General features: G+C 41.9%; 1 protein-coding gene across 3 annotated transcripts in view; it reads right to left on the reverse strand.

Annotated features, from left to right (window-relative positions):
* Window positions 1–9451: 9451 nt before the first annotated feature.
* Window positions 9452–27149, reverse strand: part of SLC25A17 (solute carrier family 25 member 17) — a 50147-nt gene continuing 32449 nt past the window's right edge. For 2 of the 3 annotated variants that reach the window (XM_023222118.1, XM_031934631.1), the window contains 5 exons: window positions 20031–20147; window positions 18230–18375; window positions 18042–18137; window positions 14977–15059; window positions 9452–10790 (listed from right to left, as the gene is read on the reverse strand). In XM_023222118.1, coding sequence (XP_023077886.1) covers window positions 10643–10790; window positions 14977–15059; window positions 18042–18137; window positions 18230–18375; window positions 20031–20147 — 590 coding nt within the window. In that variant the 3' untranslated portion in view covers window positions 9452–10642. The remainder of the gene's footprint in view (window positions 10791–14976; window positions 15060–18041; window positions 18138–18229; window positions 18376–20030; window positions 20148–27149) is intronic. The other variant, XM_023222120.2, reaches the window with a different exon arrangement.

The following is a 27149-nucleotide window of genomic DNA, read 5'->3' on the forward strand; positions in this document are numbered from 1 at the left end:
TCCCCGTCTAATTTTTTTTTTCTTTTTTTTTTTTTAGTAGAGACAGGGTTTCACCATGTTGGCCGGCTAGTCTCAAACTCCTGACCTCAGGTGATCCACCCTCTTCGGCCCCCAGAGTGCTGGGATTACAGGTGTGAGCCACTGTGCCTGGCCTATTCCAAGTCTTAAGATAATAACCTAACTCTTTCAACAAATTGCCAGTCAGAAACTCTTTGAATCCAGCTAGGACCTGTAAGCTCCCCTGCCCAACCTTTCCAGGCTGAACCAATGTATAGCTGACATGTATTGATTGATGTCTTATGTTTCCCTAAAACATATAAAATCAAGCTGTAACCCAACCGCCTTGGGCACATGTTCTTAGGACCTCTTAAGACTGTGCCTTGGAAGCTGGGTGCGGTGGCTCGCGCATGTAATCCTGGCTAACATGGCAAAACTCTGTCTCTGCAAAAAATACAAAAAATTAGCCAGGCATGGTGGCGGGTGCCTGTGATCCTGGTTACTCGGGAGGCTGAGGCAGAAAAATTGCTTGAACCTAGGAGGCAGAGTTTGCAGTGAGCCTAGATTGTGCCACTGCACTCCAGCCTGGGCAACAGAGTGAGACTCTCTAAAAAAAAAAATTCTCCCTAGTTTCTGTTCTTTATAGCTCTTAGGTATGTCTAAAATCACTTTACTGGTTTATATGCTTCTTGTCTGTCTCTTTCTATTCTAATGCAAATCCCATAAAACAAGAATCTTATCTGTCTCATTTACATTATATCCCTATTGCTTAGTAAAGTGGCTGGCACATGGCAGGTCTTCAAAAATTATTCATTGACATCTTTTTAATTTTTTTTTTTTTTTTGAGGCAGAGTCTCGCTCTGTCGCCCAGGCTGGAGTGCAGTGGCCGGATCTCAGCTCACTGCAAACTCCGCCTCCCGGGTTCACGCCATTCTCCTGCCTCAGCCTCCCGAGTAGCTGGGACTACAGGCGCTCGCCACCTCGTCCGGCTAGTTTTTTGTATTTTTTAGTAGAGATGGGGTTTCACTGTGTTAGCCAGGATGGTTTCGATCTCCTGACCTCGTGATCCGCCCGTCTCGGCCTCCCAAAGTGCTGGGATTACAGGCTTGAGCCACTGCGCCCGGCCTTTAATTTTTGTTTTTAAGGAACAGGGTCTCTCTCTGTCACCCAGGCCAGACTGCCGTGGCATGATCATAGCTCACTGCAGCCTCAAACTCCTGGGTTCAAGTGATCGTCCCACCTCAGCCTCCAGAGTAGCTCGGACTGCTGGAATATGCCATCATGCCTGGCTATTTTTCTTTTTCATTTTTTGTAGAGATGGAGTCTTGCCATGTTACCCAGGCTAGCATGGCTAGCATTTTTTTTTTTTTTCCTTTTTTATGAGACAGAGTCTCACTGTCTCCCAGGCTGGAGTGCAGTAGTGTGATCTTGGCTCACTGCAACCTCCACCTCCCAGGTTCAAGCGATTCTCGTGCCTCAGCCTCCCAAGTAGCTGGGATTATAGGTGCATGCCACCATGTCCGTCTATTTTTGTATTTTTAGTAGAGATGGGGTTTCGTCATGTTGGCCAGGCTGGTCTTAAACTCCTAGCCTCATGTGATCCACCCAATTTGGCCTCCCAAAGTGCTGGGATTACAGACGTGAGCCACTGAGGCTAGCGTTCTTGTTTTATTACACAGTACATTTTCTGCTCACAAGCCCCTGAGATCATGCATGTATTTCTCAGCTTCCTTCTGCCTAGACATGCCCATACTTTATTCAATTCAGACTAAAGTAGGAGTGCATCAACCATATGGTATTTAATATGGTGAAATTTCTAAGGCACTAAATCTTAGGGAAGCCATGTCTGACTTAACACTATAGCCCATCCCCCTCAATATAAACTCAATAAACAAATATGTACAGAATATTCCTAGTAATGCCTGGGACTTAGCCATGGTAACGAGGGTTCAGAGCTCTGAATCTGCTAGATTGAGAGGGTAGGTAAGTAAACAAATGAATACAATTTAATGCTGAAGGCGCTTGACAGAGCTCCACCCAGAGTATCATGTTCCAAAAACTAACAAAGACATACATACCTCCCAGCCTAGTCAATATAGTGTAAGACCCTGCCTGCAAAAAAAAAAAAAAAAAATTAGCTGGGCAGGGTGGCACTTGCCCGTGGTACGAGCTCCTCGGGAGGCTGAGGTGAGTGGATCGCTCAGGTGGTTGAGGCTGCAGTGAGCTTTAATCACGCCACTGCCCTCCAGCCTGGGTGACTCTGTCTCAAAAAAATAAAATAAAATAAAATAAAAAGCATTCCAGATACCTTTGTCTTAGGGACATCCTTACCCAAACTTGAAATTCAAATGATGGGCCTACTCATTTTAATGTGGGTGTTACTGCATAAATCATACCTCAAGGAAAGATTCAGGAACTCAGCCTTGAAAGATATTCTTTTTTTTTTTTTTTTGAGATGGTGTCTTGCTCTGTCGCCCAGGCTGGAGTGCAGTGGCACGATTTCAACTCACTGCAACCTCTGTCTCCTGAGTTCAAGCGATTCTCCTGCCTCAGCCTTCTGAGTAGCTTGGACTACAGGCTCCCGCCACCACACCCGGCCAATTTTTGTATTTTTAGTAGAGATGGCGTTTTACCATGTTGGCCAGATTGCTCTTAAACTCCTGACCTCCAGTGATCCGCCCACCTTGGCCTCCCAAAGTGCTGGGATTACAGGTGTGAGCCACCGTGCTCGGTGGAAAGAGATTCTTAGTAAAGGTCAACCAAGTACTAAAAAAGAATCCAATTTATTTTTTTCATTCACTGAATGCTGAATCTACCTTTGATCTTTGGAGAAAAGAGAAATAGTACTGGTAAACTTCTGAACTTATTTGTTAAGTTGCTTGTTGAGCTAAATAATCACAACCATCAAGTGGCTATATTTTTAACCTGCAGTCCTTTGGCATGTGATACGTATTAAGAGTAACAGGCTTACCTCTTCTGGGAAGACAGAATGCTGTTGTGGAAAGAAGGATGGCATTTGAAGTTAGAAGACCTGTTTGGTCCTGCTCTGTCACTTACCGGCTGTGTGACTATGAATGAGTCATTTAACAAATTGGAACCTGTCTCCGCACCTATAAAATGGAGATATCATCTGCCCACTGCATCTCAGAGGTCTGGAGCACCAAATAAGAGGGTGGATGCCAGATTGTTTTATAAACTACAAAGAAATATACAAAGATTAATAATCAGTGTTTACATCTGTATGCTACATCTTTAGCAAGTGACTGGCACAAATGTACTCATAAGTGTTTGTAAAATAAATTAATATCTCAAATGCTCCTGGAGTATAGACCAATGAGAGCTCTAGTCAGCTATAACCAGGAAGCCTCTATAATTACAACATTTATTTCAGATGATATGGGCCACGTGCGGTGGCTCATGCCTGTAATCCCAGCACTTTGGGAGGCCAAGGCGGGTGGATCACTTGAGGTCAAGTGTTCGAGACCAGTCTGACCAATATGGGGAAACCCCCCTGTCTCTACTAAAAAAAAGTACAAAATTAGCTGGGCGTGGTGGCGCATGCCTGTAATCCCAGCTACTTGGGAGGCTGAGGCAGGAGAATTGCTTGAACCTGCGAGGCAGAGGATGCAATAATCTGAGATCGTGCCATTGCACTCCAGCCTGGGCAACAAGAGCAAAACTCTGTCTCAAAAATAATAATAATAATAAAGATGATGTGGAAAGATTTTCTTACCTGTTTACATTAACAGCACTCGTTTAGTGAGGATTTCAGTTTTAAATTCACGGGTTGTCAAAATGCTTTTTACCTCCTGCTCTGACTTTTAATCATTTTTCTGCCTGTTGGCACTTCCACCAATGGTGAACAGGGACAAGGGACTTAACAAACTGTGTGTCATTCTATTTTGCATGTTTTTTTTTTTTTTTTTTTTTTTTGAGGCAGGGTCTCACTTTGCTGCCCAGGCTGGATTGCAGAGGTGCGCTCTCAGCTCACTGCAGCCTTGGCCTCTGGGGCTTGAGCAATCCTCCTGCCTCAGCCCCCCAACTAGCTGAGACCACAGGCACACAGCACCACGCTCGGCTAATTTTTGTATTTTTTGTAGAGGCAGGGTCTTGCCATGTTGCCTAGGCTTGTCTTGAACTCCTGAGCTTAAGTGATCTCTCTGCCTTGGTCTCCCAAATTGCTGGGATCACAGGCGTGAGCCACTGTGCCCAGCCGCCTAATGTTGCAAGTTTCTATTAACTCCAATAAAGGCCATAAAGAGGTGGATGCTACTGGTCAAAAACTGTAACTTTTGTGTCTTACACTTCGATACCTGTTGATATGGAGAGGTACTGGCTTCATTCTCTGGCCAAAAAAGATGATAAATGATAGATGACAAATTAAAAGTTTGGGCATATGCTTGGGGAAAGAAAAAAGTAAAAGAATATAATTTCAGCAAAGTACCACCAACTCCACTCTTCACTTTAATACATATAAAAAGGTGCTTCAGCGTAGTATTCCACTAAGTTCAAGTCATAGCTCCTATTCAGATTGTTTATCAGATCTAAAAATGCTTCTTTTTTTTTTTTTTTTGAGACGGAGTCTTGTTCTGTTGCCCAGGCTAGAGTGCAGTGGTGTGATCTTGGCTCACTGCAACCTCCACCTGCCAGGTTCAAGCGATTCTCCTGCCTCAGCCTCCTGAGTAGCTGGGATTACAGGCACACACCCCCACGCCTGGCTAATTTTTGTATTTTTAGTAGAGATAGAGTTTCACTATGTTGGCAGGCTGGTCTTGAACTCCTGACCTCGTGATCTGCCTGCCTCGGCCTCCCAAAGTGCTGGGATTACACGCGTGAGCCACAGCACCTGGCCTAAAAATTTTTTCTGGTTTGATTGGGAACAAATTTCACTAGACATCTCTGACAGCAGTGATTTATAATGATTTATAACAAGAAGCTGACTGCAATGCCCTCTGGTGGTTTAAAGCTTTCTTCATCTCTGTAACTGCAAAGTTAAAAAAAAAAAAATGCAGCCATTTTCTATCAAATGGGAGTTTGTTTATAAATTAAAACATCAACAAAGATAAGCCATAAAACTTCCTTTTGATTTCCATGACTATCATAATAATCATAAAGCATTTGTACAGATGCACTTTGCAGAACATAACTCCATGGTTCAAGGAATTAATAAAAAAATTTAGCCTGTAATCCCAGCCTCTTAGGAGACTGAGGCAAGGAGGGTCACTTGAGCCCAGGAGTTTGAGGCTGCAGTGAGCTATGACCACGCCACTGTACTCAGTCCGGGGAAATAAAGCAAGACTCAGTCTCTTAAAAAACAAAGAGATTTAGAGAAAGTCCCTGCCCTATGACCTTGCCATCTAACAAAGATACATAAACTAGGAGGCCATGCAGACATGAAACCAAATCCCAAAGGACAGAACTGCTTTTTTTAATTTAATAACATAGAGGCCGTGCCCGGTGGCTCACGCCTGTAATCCCAGCACTTTGGGAGGCCGAGACGGGCGGATCACGAGGTCAGGAGATCGAGACCATCCTGGCTAACACGGTGAAACCCCGTCTCTACTAAAAAATAAAAAAAAAAACTAGCCGGGCAAGGTGGCGGCGCCTGTAGTCCCAGCTACCCGGGAGGCTGAGGCAGGAGAATGGCGTGAACCCGGGAGGTGGAGTTTGCAGTGAGCTGAGATCCGGCCACTGCACTCCAGCCTGGGCGACAGAGCGAGACTCCATCTCAATAGAAAAAAAAAAAAAAAAAAAAAAGAAATAATCAGAAAAGTGTAAAGAGATACATATTTTAAGGATTTTTATCACCACTTCATTTATAATAGCAAAAATTGAAAATGACCTAGAAGTCCATCAATGGGAGTCTAAATAATTATATATATTCATATGATGCAATTCTATGCAGCAACTATTTAATAAAATTAGCACGTATTTATTAACATTATATTTGAGATGAAAAAGTTACAGAATTAGGCATAGTTTCATCCTTTTTTTTTTTTTTTTGAGATGGAGTCCTGCTCTGTCGCCCAGGCTGGAGTGCAATGTGCAATCCTGGCTCACTGCAAGCTCTGCCTCCCGGGTTCACACCATTCTTCTGCCTCAGCCTCCCGAGTTGTTGGTTCGGACTACAGGCACCCGCCACCATGCCCAGCTAATTTTTTTTGTATTTTTAGTAGAGACGGGGGTTTCACCGTGTTAGCCAGGATGGTCTCGATCTCCTGACCTCATGATCCGCCTGCCTTGGCCTCCCAAAGTGTTGGGATTACAGGCATGAGCCACCACATCCGGCCCATCCTGCTTTTTAAAAAAACCTTTATCTATAAATATACTTGTGTATGTATACATTTAAACAAGTGTGAAAATGGATATACTGAAATATTAGCGAAACATATAGAAATATATATCTCCTCATTCTCTTTCTTCTTTTCTGTATTTTCTGAAAAATTTCATAATGACTATGTATTACTTTGGTAAGGAAAGAAAATGTCTAAAGCTAAACAAAAATTTTAACCAAAATATAAAATACATCAACCTGGGAAATATAGAGAGACTGTTTCTACAAAAAAATTCTAAAAAATTAGCCAGGTATGGTACAGTCCTAGCTACTCAGGAGGCTGAGGCAAGAGGATTGCTTAAGCCCAGGAAGTCACAGGGGCAGTGAGCTCTGCTGATGCCACTGAACTCCAGCTTGGGTGACAGAGTGAGATCCCGTCTCTAAAAAAATAAATAAATAAAATAAATACAGATCGCTCCAAGTAGGACAAGACACTATAAGATTCTTAGGTAGAAAGAACATCAGGACGTTTGAATTCCTGTTTTAGACTCCCAGTCCTTTGCTATATGACCTGAGCCAGACCTGTGTCTCAATTTTCCATCTCTACGGTATGAAGTAACTAAAATAAATGTCACACTAGAGAGAATAAAATGAGAATGAGTATATTAGAAGAAAAATCTATAAACACTACACCTATAAACTGGTTGCAAATTAAGAAAAGAAACAGGATTTTCTCAATTTAAAAATTAAAAATATAAATGTTATATATTTACTAAATATAACATATATGTAAATATATTTAATATGTATAACATATATTAAATATGTATAAAAAATATATATCTAAAACATTGAAGACTTAAAGGATAATTTCTATATTATCCCTATATATATTACATATAATATGTATTTAATACATTTATATATAAACGTGTGTCAGATTTATATATACATATTATATCTATTTTTTGAGGCAGTATCTTGCTTTGTCACCCAGGCTGGAGGGTGGTGACATGATCATGGCTCATTGTAGCTTCAACCTTCTGGCTCCTGGGCTCAAGCAATCCTTGCATCTCAGCCTTCTGAGTAACTGGAATTGCAGGTGTGCACCACCATGCCCAGCTAATTTTTTTTTTCTTTTTTCTTTTTTTTTTTTGAGACGGAGTCTCACTCGTCGTCCAGGCTGGAGTGCGGTGGCGTGATCTCAGCTCACTGCAAGCTCCGCCTCCCGGGTTCAGGCCATTCTCCTGCCTCAGCCTCCTGAGTAGCTGGAACTACAGGCCACCGCCACGCCTGGCTAATTTTCTACATTTTTAGTGGAGACAGGGTTTTACCGTGTTAACCAGGATGGTCTCGATCTCGTGACCTCGTGATCTGCCCACCTCGGCCTCCCAAAGTGCTGGGATTACAGGCGTGAGCCACCGTGCCCGGCCATTTTTTCTATTTTTTGTAGAGATGAGGTCTTGCTATGTTGCCTAGGCTGGTCAAACTCCTGGGCTCAGGCAATCCTTCTGCCTCAGCCCCCCAGATTGCTGGGACTATAGGCATGAGCCACTGCACCCAATCTTTTATAATTTTTAATACACGAACAAATGCAAAATAAAGAAATCAAATAAAAACTCAACTAGTTTCTTTTCTTTTTTTCTTTCTTTTTTTTTTTTTTTTTGAGATAGAGTCGCACTCTGTCACCCAGGCTGGAGTGCAATGGCATGATCTCGGCTCACTGCAACCTCCGCCTCTTGGGTTCAAGCAATATTCTCCCGCCTCAGCTTTCCAAGTAGCAGGCAAAAACAACAAAAAACAGACAAGTTGGACTTCATGAAAATTTTAAAATGCATGCATCAAAAGATACTATCAACAGAGTAAAAAGGCAACAGAATGGTAGAAAATATTTGCAAATCATATATCTGATGAGATTAATATCCAGAATATATACAGAATTCCTAAAACTCAACGACAACAAAAAAACACTTGATTCAAAAACAGGCAAATAACATTTTTTTTTTTTTTTTAAATTCTGGGTTGGCTCACTAGGGAGTAGGCAAGTGACTTGGATAGACGTTTCTCCAAAGAAGATTTCTAACCCCCATTGAATATGTTCTTATGATAGATCTATTTCTGCATGTTTTACTTAACTGTAGAACAGACAAGGGTAGAAACATGATAGTGCCTGCTTCAAAACACACATTAAATACTTACAGAAATTATATTTTCTACTGCGGTGACACTAATACAATCCCTAAGGTTCTTAATCCTCATATTCTAGAGAAACTGCACAAAGTATCAAAAATAAAAAATTTCCTTTTCCCTAGTACAGATTTCAGCTCTTCAGTTTTCTCAAACAACTTATGGTTACAAACTAGGTGGGTTACTAACTAGTTTCAACTACTGAGTCTGTAAATTTCCATAAGGAACATAACCCTCAATGTTAAATTGTTTCCTCATAAAATCAGAAAAAGAGAAGCATCAAACACATTCTCACATCATAAATACCTAATAGAGCTATATAATTTGAACTGGAAATTATCCTAACAGACCAACTCACAGTATTCTGAGCTCAAAATTCAACTTCCAAAGGGAACAGCATAATTAAAACAATAATGAAAATACACATGGCACCTTTATGATCATTCTTCTCCTATTCAGAAATCAAAATAATTTTGTACTTCCCACTCAAGGTCTGCCACAGGCACATACAAACCTTAAAGTAAAATTAAAAAGTAGTAAAAACAATTCCGTCTTCAGTTCTCTGACTTAAATAGGGGATGAATGTTCAGTCCTCTTCCCAGATTATTAGCTCCTGTTAATTTTTGTTTGCTAGAGCAATACGATGATCTTTAACAATCATATACTTTGAAATTACCACAGGGACTAAAGAGGAAATTAGAGAAGGAAATTTCCGCTTTCAAAATTGAACTAAATCCTAAAGAATGAAGTATTTCATTATTACTCTCTCTGACTGAATCACGGACTTATAAATAAAAAACCTGCCATTTTGTTATAGGGACAAATACGAAGTCACAGAAATCCAAAGAACTGCTCTACTAATGTCAAGAAAATTTGCTTCTTGAGTGGGTCAAGATATCTAAATCCACTCCTAGCTGCATAATAAAAGCCCTACCACCTAAACGACGTGCTGTGAGTAGAAAGCAAAAGATGACATAGGACTTCCAGATTTTCCAGAGGTTGTTTGAATACATTAATCTCTTTCGTTTGAGAAAAATCTTTATCTTGATGTCCGTAATTGAAACCAATCACTTCTGGTGGGTCAGGGGGTCCTGTGGTCTCCGGAACTTTAATGTGGCTGAGAATCCCCCAGGGATGTTAAAATACGGAGCAGGATTCAGAAACTCTGTGTTGCATGCCCAGCAAGCTCGCGGCAGCGTCACTGTCTGATGGGCTACACTGAGCAACAGGACTCTAAGGAAGGTTTCCAAATGAAATAACCTCAACCAGATGTTTATTTTCAAAATATACAGCCTACACCAAGTTTATCACGGGAGATAATATTCCAGACCTCAACAAGATACCTGCTCCCCTCCTTCTCATTTTTGTGATTTTTCCCATCTGGCTGCAAACTCAATGTAATACCTTAATAAAGAGCAATTTTCAAGAGTATCTTTTTTGTGCTGACTATTTATTGGGACTTGACTGACCAGGGCTTGTAAGGATGGACACAAAACTTCAAGTCTTTCGTAATGAAAGGATTGATTCAAAATAAATATTCTAAAAATTATGTCAAACACTAATGAATAAGTGATATTTACCAATAGTTTATAAGAGAATCATTTTGGATGAACAATTTTCATTTCACAAAATAAATCGCTCATATCCTAAAAAGACACCTCTCCTTAAGCAGGAAAACAAAAGCCCAACAAAAATCAAGTCATGCCCGTGGCACAGCCTTAATGTTAGTTTTAGGGAGGAAAACGCCAACACTGAGACATACAAAAGTATTTGAGGAGAATTACATGATATTAAATTTGTCCTAGAACCTGGGGGAGTTCAGGGAAAGAAAACAGCTGGTATATTTAAGAAAAATTTAAATAGAAAATATTACACATGAGAGCAAAATAGTCCATTTCTCTTAAGAAAACCAATAAACACTCACAAACTTTCATTTTTAGGTTTTCAACAATTTTTTTTTCATATTAGTCCAACTGCCACCCCAAAATCCAACCAGTCAGCATGATAATTAAGGTGACAACAGGTCCAGTTGGCCATACTCCCTGTACACCCTTGGATGCTTTTCAAGCCAATGAGGGTAACATTTGTCGTAGCAGGAGCCAGAGTCAAAGGAGAATCACTTCTCTTCAGTCACGAGGAAACCTCCCTCTTGAGCATCTCCGGAATTTTGCATGGGAAGGCGTCTCAGTGTGTGTGTGCACGCTTCAGCCCCATAACTGTGAAGGTGGCAGCTGTCAGTTTCTCATAAACAAGGAACATGAGAGCAGCAGTGAGGACTGTCTGCAGCAGTTTGGCTTCCAGGCCTTTGTAGAGTCCCAGTATTCCAAAACGCCTAATGGGAAAGAGGTTTGAAAACACAGAAGTCAGCTGCATCAGAGAACATGCTTCCTAGATAGCTACAGCACTTTGATGAGAACAAGCAGTGGAGGTTTTAGATTCAACACAGACTTCTGCTGTCAAAGTACTTCTTATCTTTAAAGGTATTTGGGGACTGATGAAAGTTTAGTATTCATGAACCACTAATACTTTGTCTTTATAGTCACCATTAATTAGCAGAATGTTGACAGTATCCCACTGAGAGGATGCAGATCCTGAAACCTCCTGAAACCATCTTAATGGCAAAATCTGCGATCTAACTAAGAACTTCTGGATCTTCACTTTAACACTAATACAGTTATTTCAACTTAGTCCCTAAATGGCAGGGCAGCTGCCAATACGTTTAGATCATTTCAGCTCAATATAAGGAAAGAGACAAATGAAAAGCTACCTGATTCTCAAACTTCCCATGCATTTCATCCTCTCACTCGGTGGTTTTCAAATTTAACAGGCATCCAAATCACCTGAAAGGCTTCTTAAAACATACATTGCTGGGTCAATTCCCAGAGTTTCTGATTAACTAAGTTTGGGATGAAATTCAAGAATTTGCATTTCTTCTTTTTACTAGAGACAGGGTCTCACTATGTTGCCCATGCTGGTCTCTGACTCCTATGTTCACGTGATCCTCCAAGCCTCGGCCTCCCAGAGTGTTGGGATTACAGGCGTGAGCCACTGCAACCAGCCCAAGAATGTGCATTTCTCACAAGCTCCCAGATGAGGAGGATGCCAGTCACCCAGGCTGGAGTGCAGGGGCAAGATCTTGGCTCACTGCAACCTCCACCTCCTGGGTTCAAGCCATTCTCCTGCCTCAGCCTCCTGAGTAGCTGGGACTAAAGGCATGCGCCACCATGCCTGGCTGATTTATTTTTATTTATTTTTATTTTATGTATGTTTTTGAGACGGAGTCTTGCTCTGTTGCCCAGGCTGGAGTGTGGTGGCATGATCTTGGCTCACTGCAAGCTCCGCCTCCGGGGTTCACGCCATTCTCCTGCCTCAGCCTCCCAAGTAGCTGGGACTACAGGCGCCCACCACCATGCATGGCTAGTTTTTTTTTGTATTTTTAGTAGAGATGGGGTTTCACCATGTTAGCCAGGATGGTCTCGATCTCCTGACCTCGTGATCCACCCGCCTCGGCCTCCCAAAGTGCTGGGATTACAGGCTTGAGCCACTGTGCCCGGCCTTTTTTGTATTTTTAGTGGAGACGGGGTTTCACCATGTTAGCCAGGATGCTCTCGATCTCCTGACCTCGTGATCTGCTCGCCTCGGCCTCCCAAAGTGCTGGGATTACAGGTGTGAGCCACCGCACCCAGCCCCAGTTTTTGGTTCTTACAAATAATGCCGTAAATTTGGAAGCAACCTACACGTCCATCAACAGATAAATGGATAAAGAAAATGTGGTACTTATACAAAATGCAGTACTATTCAGCCGTCAAAAAGAATGAGAGCTTGTCATTTGTAACAAATGGATGGAACTGGAGGTCATTCTGCTAAGTGAAACAAACCAGGCACAGAAAGACAAATATTGCATGTTCTCACTTATTTGTGGGATCTAAAAATCAAAACAATTGAACTCATGGAGATAAAGAGTAGAAGGATGGTTCCCAGAGACTACTGGGAAGAGTAGTGGCGGGTGGAAGATGGGGATGGTTAATGAGTACAAAAATAGATAGTTTGAATAAGACCTAGTATTTGCTAGCACAACAGGTGACTAGAGTCAATAATAATTTAATTGTACATTTAAAAATAACTAAGAGTATAATAGGATGGTTTGTAACAAAAAGAATAAATGTTTGAGAGGATAGATATCCCATTTTCCATGATGTGATTATTATGCTTTGCATGCCGGTATCAAAACATCTCACGTGCCGGGTGCGGTGGCTCAAGCCTGTAATCCCAGCACTTTGGGAGGCTGTGACAGGCGGATCACAAGGTCAGGAGATCGAGACCATCCTGGCTAACACGGTGAAACCCCGTCTCTACTAAAAATACAAAAAACTAGCCGGGCGAGGTGGCGGGCGTCTGTAGTCCCAGCTACTCGGGAGGCTGAGGCAGGAGAATGGCGTAAACCCGGGAGGCGGAGCTTGTAGTGAGCTGAGATCCGGCCACTGCACTCCAGCCCAGGCGACAGAGCAAGACTCCGTCTCACAAAAAAAAAAAAAAAAAAAACATCTCACGTACCTCAAAAATATACACCTGCTATGTACCCACAAAAATCAAAAATTAAAAAATTTTTTAAAAAAGCCATTAATAACATCTGTATACAAGCTTTTGTGTAGACATATGCTTTCATTTCTCTTGGGTAAATACCCTGAAGTGGACGGCTGGGGCCTATAATAGGTGTGGTACATATAAATTTTTTAAAGAAAATGCCAAATTGCCTTCCAAAGCAGCTGTACCATTCTATATTCCCACCAGGAGCATGAGAAAGTAAGTTCCGGCTGCTCCAACATCTCTCCCAATACTTGATATAGTAAGTATTTATTTTTTACTTTATACCTATTCTTTGTCTTTTCTTTTATTTTTTGATAGAAGGTCTCACTCTGCTGCTCAGGCTAGAGTGCAGTGGCACAATCATGGTTCACTGCAGCCTCAACCTCCTGGGTTCAAGCAATCCTTCCACCTCAGCCTCCTGGGTAGCTGGGACTACAGGTACGCCAGCACGCCTAGCTAATTTTTTATTTGTGTTGAGATGGGGTCTCGTTATGTTGTCCAGGCTGGTATCAAATTCCTAAGCTAAAGCGATCTGCCTGCTTCGTACTCCCAAAGTGCTGGGATTATAGGTGTGCGCCACCATGCCCAGCCTAATTTTATCGTTTAGTCCCTTGAATGTTCTTTTTTTTTTTTTTTCTTTTGAGACAAGGTCTTGCCTCTATAGCCCAGGCTGGAGTACAGTGGTGCCATCATAACCCAGCACAGCCTCGATCTGCCGGGCTCAAGTGAATCTCCTGCCTCAGCCTCATGTGTAGCTGTGATTACACATGTGTGCCACATGCTTGGCTAATTTTGTAAATATGTTTTGTAGAGACGGGATCTCACTACTTTGCCCAGGCTGGTCTTGAACTCCTGGCCTCAAGTCATCCTCCTGTCTCAGCCTCACAAAGTGCTGGGATTACAGGCATGAGCCACTGTGCCCAGCTGCATATTTTATTTTAATAACAAATTTATTTTCAAAATATCTTGTATCTAGGAACACTAATAAAGTTATAAGAGCTTCTATTTCAAAGGAGGTCCCTGACATACCTGACTTCACTAAGTGTCAGTTTCTTTAAACGAAACAGGAAATGGCAATAGTTCTTAACTCACAGAGCTACTGTTAGGATTGAGATTACCTACGTGTAGCCTCCAGCTCAGTGTCTGCCACACAGCAAACCACTGAAAATGTTAGCTACTCTTACCATCATCATCATCATCATCATCATCACTATTATTACTTTTTCCACTGCCCCCTCCTTTCTCCAGTACTCCTATTCTATAGGCAGATGTTACATTGCTAAGAGGGGTCATAGGATATGCCACTGAAGAAAGCACCACTCAGGGTGACGGGAGTATAGAAGGGTTCTCTTTCTGAAGGAGTTCTGTATATTTGTTTGTGTGTGTGTGTGTGTGTGTGTTTTTTGAGACGGAGTCTCGCTCTGTCGCCCAGGCTGGAGTGCAGTGGCCGGATCTCGGCTCACTGCAAGCTCCGCCTCCCGGGTTTACGCCATTCTCCTGCCTCAGCCTCCCGAGGAGCTGGGACTACAGGCGCCCGCCATCTCGCCCAACTAGTTTTTTGTATTTTTTAGTAGAGACGGGGTTTCACTGTGTTAGCCAGGATGGTCTCGATCTCCTGACCTCGTGATCCGCCCTTCCCGGCCTCCCAAAGTGCTGGGATTACAGGCTTGAGCCACCGCGCCCAGCCAGGAGTTCTGTATATTTGTAACTAACAAAGATTAACAACCTGAACTTTTCCATAATTTCCCAAAATACTATCATACTGTACGAGGCTCCTAAAATGGGAAACGTCTAAGCACAGCAAGCAAGGGAACGGCTTTGGAGCTTGCCACCAGCAAGGCAGTAGTGTGAGAGAGGGAAATGGCAACCCGTCCCTGGCAGAGACGGCTGCTGAAGGAGAGCATGGAATGCGAGGCATCTGCAAAGCTCACCTTACTCGTTGGTGAAGAAGATAGAGAATATTCCGAAGACTTCCCAATGTTCTGTTTTCTGGGTTTAGTCTATGACGCCCAAACTGAGGAAAGAGGGAAAAAAAAGTAAGTACTGTTGGCTGCTTTGTTAAATCTTCATTGCTACCTGGAGAGGATATGATGTTGGAGCAGTATCTTACAGCATGCATTAATAAATTTATCCAGTCAGTACCATAGATTTCATTAAGTCTGTATTTTTCAACTGAGTGAAATATTTCAATTAAATAAGTGAAAATAAGAAAAATTTTTCTCTTTTTTTTTTTTTTTTGAGACATTTTCTCACTCTGCCACCCAGGCTAGAGTGCAGTGGTGCAATTTTGGCTTTGCCTCCCAGGTTTAAGTGATTCTCCTGCCTCAGCCTCCCAAGTAGTTGGGATTATAGACATGTACCACCACGTCTGGTTAATTTTTGTATTTTTAGTAGAGACGTGGTTTCACCACGTTAGCCAGGCTGGTCTCAAATTCCTGACCTCAAATGATCCATCAGCCTTGGCCTCCCAAAGTGCTGGGATTACAGGCGTGAGCTACCACATCCGACCTAAGAAAAAGTTTTCAATGAAGCAAGCATAATAATGTTCATTTTATAGAAATATATAGGAAAATTCTACCTCAAAAGAAAAAAAATATGCCCAGGATGATGATTTAGATATTGATGGTAATAACTTCCACTTCTTTAGGAAATTCTGAGAAACGAATCATTTAGGACCTCTGCAGTCTAAGCTCTTCACATTATGTGTTTACATTATAAAAGTGTTAAAATACATTTACAAGGATGCTACTGAATTCCCTTATATTAAGTACCAATTTTAAAATAATACATTAGTAAAAATGCTTTTAACAGAAAGTACTAATTTTTCTGAACTGGAATACTCTCACTAACACCCCTATTTTATCTAGCAACAAGCCTTTTGAAATTTTTCTCCAAAACAGACCTTGAATCTGTCCTCATCCTACCCCTCTCCTCTTTAGTGCCGCCACCGTGGTCCAGGCCATCATCCTCTCTCGCCTGTATTACTGAAATGGCCTCCTACTAGATTGCCCCTGGCTTTCTCTCTTAGCTTTCTGACCAGTTCACCACATCATAGCCACAACAATCTTCTCCAATTGTAAATCACAGCACATATTCCCCAGCTTAAAGCCCTTGCTATCACATATTCTTAGCTTAAAGTGCTGAGGATAAAAATCCACATTCCTCACCTACGGTTTCCCTGCTACTCTTGTAATCTCACCCTGAGCCACTCTACTGCCATAGAGGCCTTCTTTCAGTCCCTAGGATGCACCAAATTCTTAGTACATCGATATGGTTTGGCTGGGTCCCCATCCAAATCTCACCTTGAATTGTAATAATCCCCACATGTCAAGGGCAGGGCCAGGTGGAGATAACTGAATTATGGGGGCGGTTTCCCCTATACTGTTCTTACGGTAGTAAGTCTCACAAGATCTGATTGTTTTATAGGAGTTCCCCCTGCACTTGTCCGTGCTGCAGCCATGTGAAGAAGGACATGTTTGCTTCCCCTTCTGCCATGATTGTAAGTTTCCTGAGGCCCCCCAGCCATGCTGAAACATGAGTCAATTAAATCTCTTTCCTTTACAAATTACCCAGTCTCAGACAGTCCTTTAGAGCAGCATGAGAATAGACTAATACACACAGTATGCTCCCCCTGCCTGGAATGCACTTTCCTCCACTGTGCCTGGCTGGGGCCTTACCCTCCTTTGCATCTTGATTTAAACATCCCTTCTCAAAGAAACCCACCTCCAATCATGCTATCTAAGAAGATCCCTACCATGCCCCTCTCCAGTAAATAATTTCCTTTATAGCTCTTTTTTCAATTTGTAATTACCTATTTATTTTGCTTGTTTACCTGTTCATTCTGTCTTCCACTAGCTCCATGAGGACAGGGATTATGACTTTTATTTACCACTGCATGCCCAGTTCCTCCCACAATGTGGGTGCTTAGTAAATATTTCAACAGATAAATAACTGAAAGAATTAAAAAACAGAAATTTGAGAGTTCTTCAGAAAAGCTAAATCATTCATTCCTCCTGAGTGAACTAAAGGAATCAGCTCTGACTTTGTAAAGGATAATCCCCCCTGGGGCACCAAACCAATGAACTTGAATGAGAAGGAAGCAAAGTTATGCTTTCTTGAGGTCTTTTTTTTTTTTTTTCTTTTTTGAGATGGAGTCTCACTCTGTCGCCCAGGCTGGAGTGCAATGGCCAGATCTCAGCTCACTGCAAGCTCCGCCTCCTGGGTTTATGCCATTCTCCTGTCTCAGCCTCCTGAGTAGCTGGCACTACAGGCGCCCACCACCTCGCCTGGCTAGTTTTTTGTATTTTTAGTAGAGACGGGGTTTCACCGTGTTAGCCAGGATGGTCTCGATCTCCTGACCTCGTGATCCGCCTGTCTCAGCCTCCCAAAGTGCTGGGATTACAGGCTTGAGCCACCGCACCCGGCCTCCCTGAGGTCTTTAAAGAACTTGTCTCCACATTTGTGTTTTCTGAGACATTATGTTACCTAAGAAATCACAAATGCAAACTTCATTCTAAACCAATGACAGCCAGCCTAGTTAAGCAGAATATCAAATGAAAAAATGGGGGCCAGGCACAATGGTTCATGCCTATAATCCCAGCACTTTGGAAGGCCAAGGCAGGAGGATCACTTGAGTCCAGGACTTTGAGACAAGCCTGGAAAACATGGTGAGACCCCATCTTCAGAAAAAAAAATTTTTAATTAGCTGGACAAGGTGGTGTATGCCTGTAGTCTCAGCTACTTGGGCGGCTGAGGCAGCAGCACTGCTTGCGCCTAGGAGGTCGAGGCTATAGAGACCCACGTTGCACCACAGTACTCCAGCCTGGGTGACAGAAGGAGATCCTGTCTCAAAAAAAGAAAAGAAAAAAAAATGGACAGGGAATACTCTGGCATACCAACTAACTGCTTTATTGCTTTATTAACACTGTTTTAAATCAAGAGACCACATATATTAGAATGCTGTTTGACTAGATGCGAAAAGAACCCCAGCACTCACCCTCAGAATTGACTGTACTGTCTGCATGGGATAGGTGAGCGTGGTGGCAATCGCTTTGGCTACTGCACCAATGATGAACACATCCAAGGAAGAAAGCTGGAAAGCAAAGAAAGAACAAACCATATCAATCAAGTCAACAAGAAAGTGTCAGACAGAATTACTTTACTGCTTTCAAAATCAGGGATTACCTTCATCCGTTTCTTTAAAAGCTGCCGTTTTAAACCTTCATAGAACATGAACTGGATGGCAGGATTGAAGACCAACAGCAATGAGGGAAATGTGCCATTCCATAAAGCCGAGATTCCTTCATCTCGAATGATCTGATGAAAAGCATCTAAACAAGAAATCAGGGACTTTTGAAAAGCATGATGACAATCCCCTAACTAGAGAAGACAACATGAATTCCATTCAAATGTACCCAGAACACAAACCATACTGGTTCTATAAAGATTTCCTTCTGGCAGCTGGGTACAATGGCTCACGCCTGTAGTCCCAGCACTTTGGGAGGCTGAGGCGGGTGGATCACGAGGTCAGGAGTTCGAGACCAGTCTGGCCAGCATGGTGAATCCCTGTCTCTACTAAAAACACAAAAATCAGCCAGGTGTGGTGGCACACGCCTGTAATCCCAGCTACTTGGGAGGCTGAGGCAGGAGAATTGCTTGAACCCAGGAGGCAGAGGTTGCGGTGAGCCAAGATTGTACCACTGCACTCCAGCCTGGGTGACAGAGCAAGACTCCGTTTCAAAAAAAAAAAAAACAAGATGTATTTCTTGCAATGATAGTTTGGGGGCAAGTTTATCAGTTAATTACTTTTTGATAATCAGACACTGACAGTCACCAAGTTATTGGGAGACCAACTTCAATCACAGGCAACTGTTCCTGACGATCAATCCGGAGTTAGAATGTCCAATTCTCCTAAGTCATTATCAGCATCACTGGGAATTCTGGATTACACAGAACTGTGAACTGAGCCCACATCTTTTACAAAAAAGTCCAGTACAAGAAAAGATAAGATCATTTCCTGGAGTTTATTATACAGGATTTGACTTTTAAAAACCACCATTCACTACAAAGATTGATGTATGGGAAAGGAGAACCTGGCAATGTCGTACTATTGAAAGGAAGAAGCTCAAAGATACCAGATACCAATCTAGTGTCTATCCAAAGACAACACTAGAATAAAAAAGTACAGATTATTCTTCAAAAATATTCATCTCCTCCCACTGATACTCCTTGGGAGCCGCATACTTCTCTACCCCTGGTCTTGGGCTTGGCTATGTGATGTGCTCTGGCCACTGGGATGTCAGCAGACAAGGTGCCAACAGGGTTGAAAGGTGTTTATACTATTGGGTGTGTCCTCTTGACCTTTTGCCATCACAATAAGAATAATATGCTCATGCTGGTCCCAGAAAGAGGAGAGACATGTGAACTGAGACTGTTGGGCTAGGCTCGGCCTAGATGAGCCAAATCCATGTCAATCCACAGACACGTGTTAAAAATAAAATGCTATTGATGAATGCCGAGATTTGAGGTTGTCTGTTATGTAGCTTTTTTTTTTTTTTAATTATACTTCAAGTTCTAGGGTACATGTGCACAACATGCAGGTTTGTTACATATATATACATGTGCCATATTGGCATGCTGCACCCATTAACTCATCATTTACATTAGGTAAAAGCAATGGAAACAAAAGCCAAAATAGACAAATGGGATCTAATTAAACTAAAGAGCTTCTGCACAGCAAAAGAAACTACCATCAGCGTGAACAGGCAACCTACAGAATGGGAGAACATTTTTGCAATCTACCCATGTGACAAAGGGCTAATATCCAGAATCTACAGAGAACTTAAACAAATTTACAAGAAAAAAATCAAACAACCCCATCAAAAAGCGGGCATAGGATACATTATGTAGCTTTATGTGGCAACATATTCCAGATACAAAGAAGAAAGAAAATCCTGAAATAGGAGTTCTGCAAAGAGACACTTACCAATGATACCTTTGTAGTTCGTTGGTACGATGTCTTCATTCCTGAATTTTGCCCCTTGCAGCTTCAGTCTGGTGTTCACCACCCAGAGTGGAGTTGTGAGCAACACGTTAACTACTCCTTTAACAAGAAAGATGGAGAGAAAAAGGGAAAGCAAAATGTCAGCTTTTAAGCTTTGCTATTTTAAAGCTACATACTAATATTCCATTTATATCTATCACTGACCTCTTAGGAGACCTAAGGTAAGGTGTCTCTTTGTGCCAGGGTACAACACAAGCCACTACTGTTAGAAGCGATTTGGAAGCTTTGCTGATAGCAAAATGGCTGGCAGCAGCACCTCTCCAGATGAACAGCAACAAGTTCCCTCATTTGTACAATAGGCAATCTATATGTCAATTTACATACCATTCAATGTAGCAATTGTGATATAGTCATAGCTTTAAATATAATTTTTTTTTTTTTTTGAGACGGAGTCTTGCTCTGTCGCCCAGGCTGGAGTGCAGTGGCCGGATCTTGGCTCACTGCAAGCTTCACCTCCTGGGTTTACGCCATTCTCCTGCCTCAGCCTCCTGAGTAGCTGGGACTACAGGCGCCCGCCACCTCGCCCGGCTAGTTTTTTGTATTTTTTAGTAGAGACAGGGTTTCACCGTGTTAGCCAGGATGGTCTCGATCTCCTGACCTCGTGATCCGCCCGTCTCGGCCTCCCAAAGTGCTGGGATTACAGGCTGGAGCCACCGCGCCCGGCTAAATATAATTTTAACGTAACAGCTTTAGAGATGGGAGTGGCTTATAGCTAACATGCTAAGTCCGTAACAATATCAGATAAAACACACAATTTACAACTCTTACTTAAGTAGCTCACATGGTTTGAAGTGAGTATGGATCTGGTACAATGAGTGACAGGGGTGGGACAGGAAGTGGTGACATTTAAAAATGCCTTCACAGAGACAGCTCACTGAAGAGTTCCTCATTGCTTAGAGAATTAGGATAGGCAGGCAGCAAGCATCAGTTAAGTGTCACAAAACACCTGAAACAGCTTCACAAGCATCATGATCCTTACAAGCTTAAAGATGGGGATCTTGGCCCCACAAGGTTGCCTCAGAGTAGAACAATACAATGAGCCAGGTGCTTCTTTTTTGAAAATACATGATCCCAATTTAACACCATCTTGAGATATTAAAATATTCCTCACCAGTCCTGAAATGATTAAAAAAAAAAATACCAGATAGAATTGTAACAAAGTGCCTGACACATGGTGTAGACTTTATAAATAAATATTTGTTAAATAAATAGTGGAACAAATGAAGCAAGGAACAAACTCAGTAAAAAAGCGCACATCCAGCTCTCTGGCTCTACTCAAGATCTGAAGAACCAAGAGAAAAGATCCTAAGGAAGAGAAGTCTTTTACTAAAATTCATTTAAAGACAATTGAAGAAATAAAGTTGTGATTTAAGAATCTCAAAATATTATATATAGGAAATATAGTCTAACCAAGGATAAACTTGACAAAACAGCCAAGAGATTCAAATTCAGTTTTTTCATTGGTTGCATACAGTTGTTAAAGATATTTTGCTGCCTGTCTCTGAGGAGCATTATGAGAGCACATTTCTCAAAATAAAAGACATCACCTAATAATTTTATCAGTCATATTTGTTATATTTTTATAGATTCACATAACATTAAGAAGTCATCTTTAGTTATAACTTAAAATATTCATACATTGTCTAATACATAATCTAAAAAGCCTTAGTTACAGAGTCTTGCTAGTCTCATTTTTTCAAAAGCACCCATGCCCCAGAGGCCATTATAGAAGGATATTAACACATTCCTATTTGCCTAGATTTTGGAACATATTCCCATTCAATGCAATGCACACTTCACTTAACAGAGAAAAACTAACAGTCAGAAAAACCAGACTAGAAAGTGCTATTCAGCAGTCTACTACATTTGTTTTAAGAGAAAAGGAGGACAGGAGAGCTCAGGAGCAGAGATCACAAGCTTCCACAGAGACGGTAGAAAGGCAAAGTGCACCCACCTTTCTAAACAAGTGAAATATGCTGCCTGTTAAATAAATTCTTTAGAAATCAAAATTTTCTTCATGTAAGAGGTAGGCACATACAAAAACACTTAGGGGGCAATGCAACTAAGATAAAGATCTAACGATTCTTTAAAATTCTACTTTCACACCCAGTGTGGTGGCCCATGACTGTAATCTCAGCACTTTGAGAGGCCGACGTGGGAGGATCACTTGAGCCCAGGAGTTCAATAGCAGCCTGGGCAACAGAGGGAGACTCCATCTCTAAAAAAAATATTAAAAATTAGCCAGGCATGGTGGCACACTCCTGTGGTTCCAGTTACTCAAGAGGCTGAAGTGGGAAGATCGTCTCAGCCTGGAGGTTGAGGCTGCAGTGAGCTGTGATCGCGCCACTGTACTCCAGAGCCCGGGCAACAGAGTGAGACCTTTTCTTATTTTAAAAATAACAAAAAAATCTGCTTTCCTATCCCCATTATTAACACAAGCAGAAAAACTAAAAGGATTCTTCTAAAGGACAACCTCAAGTACAAAAATGTACCACATTACTTAAATAACAGATTATAAAGTCCTTGGAAGAACATTTGGTATTTCAAAGCTTTTTATCTGAGAAGTTCAAGTACTTTTTTCACCCTCTAAGCCAAAATAGATGGAGGAGTACTTTTTAACCACTATAATTTTATGAGTTCTGAGAGAAGCTACTCAAAATACTTGGGAATCCAAAACTTTACTAAAACTTGCAACCTGCATCATCAAGCAATGGTCAGCATTCCACTGAGAGAAGCATGCCACAAACCATTCGTGAGTACCAACTCTTGACAGGCCCAAAGGACAAAGAAAATTGTCTGCTTTTTTATAAGCCCATGTAACTCTTCTGCCAGTTCCGACCAGGTGCAGTGACTCCCGCCTGGAATCCCAGCACTCTGGGAGGCTGAGGCAGGTGGATCACGAGGTCCGGAGTTAGAGACCAGCCTGGTCAACATGGTGAAACCCCGTCTCTACTAAAAATACAAAAATTGGCAGGGCATGGTGGCGGGTGCCTGTAATCCCAGCTACTCGGGAGGCTGAGGCTGGAGAATCACTTGAACCCGGGTGGCAGAGGTTGAGTGAGCCGAGACTGCGCCACTGCACTCCAGCCTGGGCCACAGTGCGAGACTCATCTTGAAAACAAACAAACAAACAAAAAAGAAAAATCTTCCGCCAGTTCCAAGCTGTGGGTGCTACTTCAGTCTAAAGTGGGAATACAAATTAATACTCTACCTACCAAAGGGCAGAAGACTGCTTTTTTTCTAATTCTAATGTCTATAATTCTATTTTCTTTCTTTTATGTAACAAATCATTTACAAAAAAGAATAAACCAAAATTAAGAGATGAAGAACAGTAATTGAACACACTGAAATTATTCACTAAATCAAGGAACAATTAGAACACAGCTATTTACTCCTGAAATCTTGAAAACAAATAGTTTTATCAGCAGTGAGTCTCCTTTGTTATGGAAAGAAAACACAAGCAAAGTATGCTAATTGGGCATGCACTTCTGGGAAATACGTGCAATGACCATGGACATAAGAAAATGGCAAAACAAAGGCACAAATCTAACAAATCTCACTTGACTCCGTAGGAAGGAATGAAACTTTACACACAACAGGAACAAACCTGTCTTCCCAGATTTAAGGCCAGAGGGCAAGAAATGCATTTTTCACTATCACAACAATGATAATACCTTTGGCATTCAGTAAGAGTTTATTGGTAAAAATTCCAATTTCATAAAAATGAGTGTCTCTTCACTTAAGTTATCTGTTAACGTTCTGTTCCCAAATTATTCCCCAGGATATTAAGCTTTATAGGCTGGTTTTTCTGGGAAAATACAACAAATAATAAATTTCTAAGTTTCAAGAAGAATTTGAAGAGCAACAATGCTGTTCCTAGTTCTCCTTAGAGATGATACAACTCATTTCTGCAGTGATTATAATACAGCAGGAAGAGAGAAAGCTGTTATAATTTTTATAAAAATATGTACATATTAAGACATAAAAACTTGTTATGAACAGAAGTTTAAAACTCACAAAAGTAATTTTCAAGGAACTCCCAACCTTCAGAAAAAGACCTACAATCAGAGAATCTCACAATTACAAAGGATTGTAAAATTCTTTAACCCAGAGTCTCCCAACTGTGACAGTACTGATATTTTGAGGTGGAAAATTATTTATTGTGTGTGTATGTGGGCTCTTGTGTAGGATGTTTAGCAGTCTCCCTGGCCTCTACCCACTAGATGCCACATTTGACCCTGTGGGTCAAAATCAGCCTCAACTTTGCTGATTGAGGCTAATCAGCAAAACCACTAATCTAATCCAATCACCAAGTGATTATTCATTTTATTCTTTACAATTTCAAAACACAGGAATTCACTTTCACACCTGTTGTATTCCATTAGCTGTTACAATTATTTATTTTATTTTGTTCTGTTTTTTTGAGACATGGTCTTGCTGCAGTCTCCTACTCCTGGGCTCAAGTGATCCTCCCTCCTTAGCCTCCCAAGTGGCTGGGACTACAGGCACATGCCACCTAATTTATTTTTAATTTTTTACCACTCCCAGCACTGAAGTTAAAATATGTAGATACAGCTTTACCTTAACATCACACTATCTAAAATGGTACCTCTTTTTTTCTTTCTTTTTTTTTGGAGATGGAGTCTTGCTCCATCTCCCAGGCTGAAGTGCAGTGGCGCGATCTCCGCTCACTGCAACCTCCGCCTCCTGGGTTCAAGTGATTCTCCTACCTCAGCGTCCCAAGTAGCTGGAATTACAGGTGCCCGCTACCACATCCAGCTAATTTTTGTATTTTTAGTAGAGAGGGGGTTTTGTCATGTTGGCCCGGCTGGTCTGAAACTGCTGACCTCAGGTAATCCACCTGCCTCGGCCTCCCAAAGTGTTGGGATTACAGGCATGAGCCACCGCGCCTGGCCAGTGGTACCTCTTTCTAATCCTCAGTACTCTCTATCCCCTCTCTGCTTAAATTTTGTCTGTAACCATATCCTCTAACATACTATGTATTTTCCTTGTTTATTGTCTATCTTATAATATTAGATTGTAAGCTTCATGAGGACAGAGATTTTCATTTTTTATTTACTGCCATATCCTTAGCATCCAGAACTGTATTTAGCACATACTAGACACCCAATATATATTTGATGAACAAACCATGAGGAATAAATGGCTTGTGGGAGAGGGTATATACTTTTTCTTTACTGTCCAAGGGAACTAGGCCAGGATCACAATATATTTACTTATCCTAAAGTACACAAAAAATCATTTTGGAATTGCTAACTCGTACCTTTGCAGGGGGAGAAAACATATGTACTAAGTTTCATCTTTGTTTCTAGTTGCTTTAAGAAGGTAGATTTAATATCAGTAAAATAAATATTCTTTTTATTTTTTAAAATAAATATTCAGCTGGGCGCAGTGGCTCATACCTGTAATCCCAGCACTTTGGAAGGTCGAGGCAAGAGACTCGCTTGAGGCCAGGGGTTTGAAACCAGCCTGGGCAACACAGTAAGACCCCCATCTCTACAAAAAATTTAAAAAAAATTAGCTGGGTGTGGTGGCATACCTGTAGTCCTAGCTACTTGGGAGGCTGAGGCAGGTGGCTCTCTCGAGCCCAGGAGTTGGGAGGCTGCAGTGAACTGCACCATTGCACTCCAGCGCCTGGATGACAGAACAAGACCCTGTCTCAACAACAAAAAAAAAAAAAAAAGAAAAGGAAAAAAAAAAACCTTGAAGGTTTCTCAGTATATTGGGAAGTATAACCTACCTGGATCTTGTGCCAATCATAGAGTTTCAGTCAATCACAGGCAGCCAACTGTTCAATTAAGGTAAACAAGTGGTAACTACTCTGGCTGTCTTTATACCTCACTTCTGACTTCTATATGTCACTTTCCTGTTTCTGTCCATATTCTACCATGTGACAGCTCCAGGGTCACTCTGACCTTCTGGTTCTGAGGGCTGCCCAATTTGTGAATTATTCTTTGCTTGATCAAACTCTGTAAGGCCAGGCATGGTGGCTCACGCCTATAATCCCAGCACTTTGGGAGGCTGATGCGGGTGGATCACCTGAGGTCGGGAAGTTTGAGATCAGCCTGGCCAATACAGTGAAACCCCATCTCTACTAAAAATACAAAAAATTTCATTTTTTGGGCATGACGGCATGCGCCTGTAGTCCCAGCTACTTGGGAGGCTGAGACAGGAAAATCGCTTGAACCTGGGAGGCGGAGGTTGCAGTGAGCTGAGATCATGCCACTGCACCACTGCACTCCAGCCTGGGCGACAGGGTGAGACTCTTTCTCAAAAAAAAACAAAAACAAAAACAAAAAAAACTCTGTTAAACATAATTTGTCTAAAGTTTATCATTTAACAGTGGCCATTTAGGGAAAAACCTAAAAGGAGGTGAAGGAGTTAATCACATGGTTACCAGGCAGAGGTCATAGTAGGCACACAGGCAGACACATGCCAGGAGTGTTCAGGAAGGAGAAAAGAGGTCAGGGTGGCTGCAGCCGTGTAAGTAAAGAGAATAGGACGGCCAGGTTAAACAGGCTTTGCAGGACAAGGTAAGGGCTTTGGCTTTTCCTCTGAGTGAGATGGGAAGCAACTGGACGGCTCTCAACAGAGAAATGACATGATCTCATTCACTTTTTAAAAATTTTTTCTAAGAGACAGGGTCTCACTCTGAACGACTCCTGAGTAGCTAGGACTACAGTGCATGCTACCATGCCCAGCTAATTGTTTTTTTTTTTCTTTTGTAGAAATGAGGTCTTGCTATGTTGCCCAGGCTGTCTCAAACTCCTGGCCTCAAGTGATTCTCTCACCTTAGCCTCCCAAACTGCTGGGATTATGGACATGAGCCACCACACCCAGCCCTCATTAATGTTTTAACATGATCACACTGGCTGCCATGCTGAATACAGACTGAAGGGGACTAAGGAGGAAGCGAGAGATCAGTTAGGAGGCTCTGACTGGGTGCAGTGGCTCACGCCTGTGATCCCAGCACTGCCGGAGGCCGAGGCGGGCAGATCACTTGAGGTCAGGAGTTTGAGA

The sequence above is a fragment of the Piliocolobus tephrosceles genome, chromosome 19 (genome assembly GCF_002776525.5).
Source record: "Piliocolobus tephrosceles isolate RC106 chromosome 19, ASM277652v3, whole genome shotgun sequence".
Taxonomy (NCBI): domain Eukaryota; kingdom Metazoa; phylum Chordata; class Mammalia; order Primates; family Cercopithecidae; genus Piliocolobus; species Piliocolobus tephrosceles.